Source organism: Castanea sativa, chromosome 1, assembly GCF_040712315.1.
Source record: "Castanea sativa cultivar Marrone di Chiusa Pesio chromosome 1, ASM4071231v1".
In the NCBI taxonomy this organism is placed as follows: Eukaryota; Viridiplantae; Streptophyta; class Magnoliopsida; order Fagales; family Fagaceae; genus Castanea; species Castanea sativa.
The window spans coordinates 80908274-80917629 of record NC_134013.1 but is presented as its reverse complement, the minus strand read 5'-3'; the positions used below and the strand labels follow the sequence as shown (position 1 = coordinate 80917629).

Sequence of the window (9356 nt, the reverse complement as noted above, 5' to 3'; positions counted from 1 at the left end):
TTTTTGCTTAATGCTAGACTCAATCTTATGCATATGGTATGCAAAATCAGATTAATTCTACCTTTACATACGAATCATCTCAAAAGAGTCTCAAATGCTAGTAGAAAAAAGTTCGTGAAATACAAGCGGTAACATATGAGATTATTATAAGGAAAATGACAAGATGAGGTAGGGTAAGACTTAGGTCCAGTGCTTCTATGCATTGGATTCAATATGATGTTAACACGTACATGATATGTTTTAGATGCGTATTTACATCGTATTAACTTTAGTTTACTAGACAATTAAAACCAAGTTGTATCCAATGAAGTATGGGGTTTTATTCCTATAATATATTTAGGAAAACAAAAAACAAATGAAGAACTAGAAGGAAAGCAATTTCAAAATTATTTTTCTTTAGAACAAAGTCATTAGTACTGATTGATCTTGTAACCAAATTGGCACAAACTATAAGAGGCTTATAAGTTAATACCATTGCATTGTTCTCTTTATGAGAAGAATTTGGTACAAATTTCCTCATTCTTACTTATTGTAAACAATATATATATATATTGTGTGATAATTATTTTAAACAATAAATATAGAACCAAATAAGTACCTAGGCGGCTAGGCGTCATCAATTATGTAATTTACATTATTCAAAGTATGGGACCAGCTCTTGCCAAACACAGCTCCTATCAAACCCGACCCGAATAATGTTGCGTGGTTCTTAATGGAAGATTTTTTTAGGCTTAGTCCATGGAGTGAAGGCTTGGGCTAAAAGGCCCAAGCCGTAGTGTTTTTTGGCCCGGCCTGTTTTGTAGCCTATTGTGAATCCTGTGTGTAAGATATAAAAAACGCTATATTGGTGATTAGGGTTTTTCTGGTCGTTGTTGTTTTTGAGAGAGTGAAAAACTGTAGCCGCACTTTTTATTTTTTCTCTGATAATAATGAAATCTCTGCAATTTCGTGTTCGTGGACGTAGGCAAATTGCTAAACCACGTAAATACTGTCTTGTATATGTGATTATTTTTTCTTTGGCGTGTGTTTTCTCTATTTTTGTTTCTTATAGGTTGTGAATTTCGTGTTAATTCCCTACATAGCCTGGTTAGCATTTCTATAAGGGAATGACATCTCACTTCAAGCTCAACTTGTACTAGGTTTTTTGGGTTTGAAGTTTGAACTGCTCTTAATTAAGTGGGCCAGTTTATCTTAAGTTGGGTAGGGCTAGTTTTGATTTTGGGTTTAAATTACAACATATATAATTCCTGATAGCGGGTCATATGCAAAAAAATTTAGAGGCTCGTAAAGATATATTTACAGGTGAGGGCCTTTATATGGACTTGATTGAGTTAAAAGTTTCTTGAGATCATATAGTTTGTGAATCAGATGAAATTTGATGTCTTGAAATTTCATATATATATAGAATGGATTATAGAATATATGTGATGTATTCTAATTTCAAATTTTGGGTTCAGATCGATGAAAGATAAGATAAAGAAAACAAAATTGATACTCTTAGTCTATCTTTTTACAAATGTGTACAATGATATACACAATTATATTATTGATCGAAAATGTTTTTTTTTTTTTTTTTCTCCAGAAAAAGTCCATTCGGAGTCTACAATGTAAATGTTAATTAGTATCTTACATTGATAGATTGTACAATATAAATATAAACATATAATTATAGTTAGTCAGAAATTGAATTATATAGATTATATATTTAGATCACGCCGACACGGCATCATCAACTAGCTGCAATAACCTCTCTAAGAAGTCAGAGTTCTTCATTTAAACAGTTCATCATGAGGAATGTTCAAAGTTCAAACACACTATTCCTCAAAGTTCAAACACACTATCTTGTACGCAATTTGCATATAATGATCCAAGAACCAATCAATCAAATACTCAGAATTAAAACAAACTAATAAGAGGTAAAAAGAGGGCAAAGAAAAAGGCTATAAATACAAGTCCACTCTAATTTCAAAGCTCAAAGCAATATCTCCTAGCTAGCTTGCAAGCAATCTAACACTACCTATACTTTCCTTCAATGGCTTCCAAAACCCTTCCATATGCATTTTTCACTCTCCTTTTCCTTCACCAATTCCACTTCTCTTCAGCCCAAACAACAACTGTGGTGAAAGCCGCATACTGGTTTCCCGAGAGTGGATACCTGGCTTCCAGCATCAATTCCACACTCTTCACCCATCTATTTTGTGCCTTTGCCGATCTCAACTCAACCACATATCAAGTCACAGTTTCTTCCTCACACTCAGCTCCTTTCGCAAACTTCACCGCCACTGTACAACAGAAAAACCCTTCAGTTAAAACCCTCTTATCCATTGGTGGAGGAAATGCTAATGCCTCAACTTTTGCATCAATGGCTAGCCAAAACAGTACCCGTAAATCATTCATAGATTCCTCTATAAAGCTAGCCAGGTCTTACAACTTTTATGGCCTTGACCTTGACTGGGAGTACCCATCTTCAGCCACTGAAATGACCAACTTTGGCTATCTCCTCAACGAGTGGAGAGCTGCAGTGGCCAACGAGTCTAAGACCTCTAACAAGACAGCGTTGCTTCTATCTGCAGCTGTGTTTTACACTTCAAGCTACTATGGAGGCTTGAATTATCCTTTTCAAGCTATTTCAAACAGTTCGGATTGGATCAATATTATGGCCTATGATTTTTATGGACCCAGTTGGGCACCAAATTTTACTGCACCTCCTGCTGGGTTGTACAATATTACAACAAGCCAAATTAGCGGAGATACTGGGATCAAAGCTTGGATTCAGGCTGTGCCAGCCAAAAAAGTGGTATATGGAATTCCATTTTATGGCTACGCATGGAGTTTAGTAAATGCTAATAACCATGGAATATTTGCACCTGCCAAAGGGACAGCTACCGCTATATCCTCTGACGGGTCCATAACATATAGCCAAATCAAGGGTCTCAAAAATTTCACAGCAGTGTACAATTCCTCCATTGTTACAAACTATTGTTATTCTGGGACGACATGGATTGGTTATGATGATACGAATAGTACGTCTACCAAGGTAACATATGCTAAGGGAAAGGGATTGCTTGGTTACTTTGCATGGCACGTTGGTGCAGATCTAAATTCGATCCTTGCTCAAACAGGTTAGTATGAGTTTGTTTAATAATTTATATTTGCTTCAATTCGTACAATATTTAAATGTCAAGGCTCGATGGCTGATTTTTGTGATGCATATATGTATGAGAATGTTTCCCCTAATTGACTTTTAATATATATATATAGAGGTTGCAATCATAGCTGATAGCTCTTTAGCTTTTCAATACATGCAAATTACAAAAAAATCGAGGAAATTCTTCTTTTCATTATATGACACAATGTAAATTTCCATTGTAGAGACATAGAAGTGGCAAATATATATAATACTTTCCACAAATATGTACAACATTTATTATTTTTTATATGTCTAACTTTACATCACAAGTACAATATAAACATATTAATGTCGATAAAAAAACAGCAGTATTTAGTTAACATAGTTTTGGGCCATGAAGGAAGTTATAAGGCTGAGGGGCAGCTCAAAAAAGATGCTGTCACTGTTTTGAAGTTTGCAATCTAAACTTCTTCTAATAAAAAAAAAAAAAAAACCAAAAAAAAAAAGACAAATAAAAAGCCTCAACTTATAGTTTCCATTTGTCACAAGCATGAATTATGCATAGACGAGACAATTACTTTCATTTCAATATGAAATTTGGATTGAACATAAAACCCAAACTTATATAATTGAAATTCAGATTGAGGCTGAACAAAAGGAATGAGAAAAAAAGTTGGCATAACCTACAAAGACAAGAATGCCCACACCAAAAATTCACAACCGGTGACACCATCATATACACACCAACAGGCTACCCCAATTCATAAAGTAAACAAAATCCCCCAATGACCAAAACACTAAAAATTGAAAAGGTTGAGCACTGCACATATCTACATAGACCACTAGCACATTTTCCCCAAAGAAATAGTAATAAACCAAATAAGCACATCTCAAAATTGCACACTTTCAATGGCCTTCATTTCCATTTAACTTAACATCAATCTTGCAAAATATTGTGACATAGTCAGTACACCAACAGTACTAATATCTTATACCAATGCAAGAAAAAGAAAATTAAAGCAAAAACATCATTTTTCTCAAGCAAACCAAACCAACCCAACCCAAAAACCAGGGTGGTCGATACCGTACCGGTCAGTGCACCGGTACCGGTACACTTCTATTTTGTACCGGAAAAAATACCGGCCGTACCGGCCATATCAGCCATACCGGTCAATTTCGGGCAATACCGGTCGGTACCGGGCGTACCGGCCGGTACAGAAAAAAGCTTTTTTTTTATTTATTTTTTTTATTTTAGTTTTGTAATTTTTGAATTTTTGTAAGGGCATAATGGTAACTTATTTACATTAACTTATTAGTATTATTTGTTTTTTTAGTATGCAATGAACAACTAAGTTTTCTATTTTTTATATTGTGTTTTTTTTTTCCCTTTTAATTGATACTAAAGTCTAAAACTATAAATAATTTGTTCTGAATTGAGGTAATGTTTTATGATAAACTTTTATATTTACTATAATATAAGTGAAATATTATATGCTTATAAACATGGTTCTAGAGATTTTGGTGTGTGTATATATATATAAAATAGCGGTAAACCCGAAATAGTACATCGGTATTGACCGGTATTCGAAATATATCGTACCGGTGGTCAAACCGGTACAGCCTCCGGTACAGTATTGACTTCCTTGCCAAAAACTCATTTTCAATTTCAAACTCATTATTCAACCAAGACCTCAAACCCCACAATAATTCACAGTTCTCAACTTATAGTTGTCTGCGTGTTGACGTGTCAACGTGCAGACAACTATAAGTTGAGACTTTTCTTTTGAAGGGATTCTTTCCTTTAGTTGATTATAATCAGATAGCTGATTATCATCATTCAAACTTATATACTCAATTCCAAAACCCCAAACACGTCCAATGGTGTTCTTTTTTTCTTTTTTTTCTCTTCATTTTTTTCATTTTTTGGTTAAAGCATTCCTTGGCCAAAAAAAAAAAAAAAAAATATGGGTGTTTTTTAATCCTTTACATACTGCCAATAGAAAAGGCACTAACACTTTTTTTTTTGTGTGGAAAAAAATGATTAAATTACTTTATTTGACAAGGAATAATTTTTCTTTCCACCTAAATAAAAATACTTATTTAAGTAAAAATACTTATTTTTGTTTGGATTTCTATTGTTTAAACTTTAAATAGTAGTATTATGTTTGTGCAATACACTAATTAATCAAAACTCATATCTAAACAATTTTTTTTTTATATTTATAAATATGATTGAAATTAAATAATGAAAATTACTTTAAGTAATGTGGAAAAAAGCATATTGTGAAAGACCAAAGTTTCATAAAAACAATAAAAACATAATACATTATTATATTAGAGAATGCAACCCATTTTAAATTTCTTGAAACTGTGGTTAAGGGAATTTTATTTGGAGAAAACTATATTAATAATTTTAACTATTAGTCGTATTACGTATGACACTTAGTGACATAGTGCTAACACTATGTATAAGACCATTTTTTGTTAAAAAAAATTATATGATTATAATAAATATTAAAATTTGTACCAAATTTGCATAGAATTTTTTGTTAATTGATGTAGTTTTCTAAACTTCTTGAAATGTTGGCAAAACAGTTTCACTACAACCAAATTATGTTAATAAAGTTAATGTACTTACGGTGCTATATGGCAAAACTTGTGTGTTGTACAATTTAGTGTCCATTTGGTTCAACTTTTTGGACCCAAAGAACACATTGGCCAACCCAAAAAAGCGAAATTGAATGTTTGGTGAAAATTTTTAAATGCAGCGTTTAGCCTCTGAAACCATACTTTTCCGGATGACATTTATTATCTATTACTTTTTATTTTTGAGAAATAATTACAACATGCTGCTAACTCCACAACTCGAACTATTTCTCTTCTAGACCTCAAGCACTTTGTACATGAAAAGGTGCCAATTCAGCTACAAGACCTTTGACATTATCTATTACTATATGTACATACAGGGGGAAAATTATTATCTATTACCATAATTTGCTTGATGTAACATTTATTATTTTAAACACGTTTTTTTTTTTAGTATTTTATGATCTAATTTGAACATAATACATGTAACTTAATTTTGAATATTTTAGAGATAATAACTAAACGATTGTTTTTTTTTTTACATAATTTCACAACTCTCCAATAGTGCACAAAAGTCTTATAATTTCATATGTAATGATTTAATTTTTTCGGTTTAAGTAGATTTTAGCCACAACTCACAACTTATCTGTTCTATTACTTCTAGTTAATAATAACTTCTGGAGGGTGCAAATTGAAACAATTTAAAAAGTTTAGGATTTTAATGATTTTTATTTAAAAAAAAATTAGGATTTAATTTAAAACCGCATCAAACTATAGAGAAATTATATAGTTTATTGAAGTCTTTAATAAGTGAAAGTTATTTGACGACAGGAGAAGGTAATCATTAGCCACAAAGAAAAGATATTCTAGGATCTAGAGTTTATTCTCAGGAAAAAAAAAAAAAAGGAATATCTAGAGTTTGTTATATGACAGGATGTTCTTACCTTTAACTTGTAATTCTTACTCTTGTCACAGCTTCAAGTGCATGGGGAGCATAGAGGATCCGATGTAAAAGGCCATAACATCCTATTATATTATATAATATGATAAGATGTTATGTTTAACAATAAATTTGTAATAATAATAAGTTCATGAGCCTTGTAGCTCAACTAGTTGGCATATAAATTCTTAGAAAAAAAAGGAAAAAAAAAAAAACTAGTTGACATATCTTGATGTTTTGAAGACATTTAAGGTTCAAATAATATTCCTCCATTGTAATCTTTTTGAATTATCAAATAAGGGAAAAAAATAATGACCCAAAATTTGTCAAAATGTTTTTTTTTTTTTTTTTTCACAAATATTGATATATGTTGTGATTTGTACACAATAATTAAAGTTGTGTTAATGATGGTTCATATGAAAGTGATGTTATTCTAATAAAAATTTGTCAACTTAGGAAATTTTTTTAAAAAAAAAAAAAAAAAAAAATTTTTGTGTATCTAACGTTACTTTATGTGTAAAAAGGCTAACGAATAATATTTCTGACCTCCAATAAGAAAGATTTTAGCTTAAAGATCAGTTTGGTTCACATGAAGACTAAGCAACAAAACTTGGTTGAGTGCAATTAAAGCGAAGTGAGGTGAATATGAGAGAGAGAGAGAGAGAGGGAGATATTTTAGCCATTAAAGATTAGTTTGGTTCATATGAAGACCAAGCAACAAAACTTGGCTGAGTGCAAAGTAAAGTGGAGAGAGAGAGAGAGAGTTTTTTTTTTTTTTTTCATTTCACAAAGGGGTAATTTTGACAGTTCCAGACTTATAAGGGCCTATTGGGCTATTGCTTTTTGTTGGAGCTAATTGGGCTTTGGGCAGCCTAAAGAAAATTGGATTTTTAGGTGAGATTTATAATTAGCATTTTGGACTCCAAACGATCTTGGAACAATCATGATCATGATTTTGACAGCCTTGGAGGGAGGGGCTTTGCCCATCACTTTTCTCATAAACAAAAAATTAAAAAGGAAAAGAGGAGATAGAGATAAGCTCGTACCAATTACAAAAGATAGACCTTATATAGATAAAGCTATCAGCTAAAAAGTTAATTCTCTATAGATAAATAGAAAACCCCAACAAAAGGGAGTTTAAAGGCAGTTCCATTTACTAAGGTTTGATTATATAGACTAAGGGGACTCAGAAGAATTATGATTAGTTGCAACAAGAAGCTATATGCTGTATATATTAATTTTATATATGTTATAAGATATGATGCATTTATTTGCTAAGTTTTACATAATTACATAGTGAGAGACCCAATTTCTTGCATGAAGAATTATGATTAGTTGCAACAAGAAGCTATATGCTGCATATATGAATTTTATATATCTTATAAGATATGATACGTTTATTTGCTAAGTTTTGCATAATTACATAATGAGAGACCCAATTTCTTGCATTTAATATGCATAACATAATTATATTTATCCTACCTATTGTTGAGAGCTTTGTAGTTCAACTGACACTTCCTACTATTTCGAACTACAAATAAAAGAAACACTATATACAATATAACAAGAGTAAACTAAATTAATTTTAAGGAGTAAAAAATAATATAAAAATAATCAAAGGTATTATTACAACCTCATGTTAATAATAAAATATATTGTGTGAGAGATTGATTTACAAAGATTTTTTTTTTTTTTTGAGAAACACACACACATACATATATATAGGGGAAGGGAAAAATTGACCCTTAAAGATAGTTTGATACAATTACAATGTCTTTTTGGGAGAAAAGATTTAGTTTTTTAATTGAGTTAAATTTCTATTCGTCCAACATTTTGTGGTCTTCATAGAGATAGGAGAATCCCAAAATATTTTCCTATCTAATATATATAAAGGAGATGGGGAAAGAATGCACAACCCATTTAGTAGTTAATATATAATTCTCTATTTTTTTTTTCTTCATAATTTAGTAGTTTGGGAGAGAGGGAATCTAAACTATGGAAGTTTCCGTTATAAACATCAGGAGATGCCAATTGGTTAAGTTATAAGGCTGATGATTTTTTTATTATCATCTCTTTTATTCATTGTCTAAAAATGTAATTTGATAATCATGATAATTATCAATTGATATTTATTATTATTGTATTTTTATATAGAGCTATTTGTTATACTATTTTTTTTTTTTAAATGATGTGACAAGATTCTAATGGAAAGTTTTTTTTTTTTTTTTGGAAAACTGTAGAAAGTTTAAATATAGAATATAATTTAAAATTAGTTAAAATATATATCATAAAAGAATAACGTGTGAAATGCATGAGAGATCACAAAAACTTATGTGACAAATATTATGAGATTAATAAAAAGTTAAACGTGTTTGCTTATATATATATAGTCTGTTCAATGTATGAGAAAATTTAACATAATATGATTTTTTCCCCTCTCTTTGGTTTAAATATGAAATCTATTCATTATGATAGTTATTAATAAATATTTATTATGATTCTATTTGTATATGGAACTATATATTTTAGCATTAGACATTTATTATGATCATGTTTGTGTATAAAATTATATATTCTACTATTTAAAAAATAATAATATGCCAAGATTCTTTTTTTTTTTTTGAGAATCAATATGTCAAGATTCTAATAAAAGGTTTTATAGAATATAATTTAAATTCAATTAAAAATATGTACATCAAA

General features: G+C 30.5%; 1 protein-coding gene across 1 annotated transcript; it reads left to right on the top strand.

The window, feature by feature from the left end:
- Nucleotides 1–1980: 1980 nt before the first annotated feature.
- LOC142622309 (class V chitinase-like) lies at nucleotides 1981–6838 on the top strand. The gene is made up of 2 exons (XM_075795761.1): nucleotides 1981–3122; nucleotides 6692–6838. Exons 1-2 carry the CDS (start codon nucleotides 2033–2035, stop codon nucleotides 6712–6714), a joined length of 1113 nt encoding a protein of 370 aa, XP_075651876.1. The 5' UTR covers nucleotides 1981–2032; the 3' UTR covers nucleotides 6715–6838.
- Nucleotides 6839–9356: the final 2518 nt, after the last annotated feature.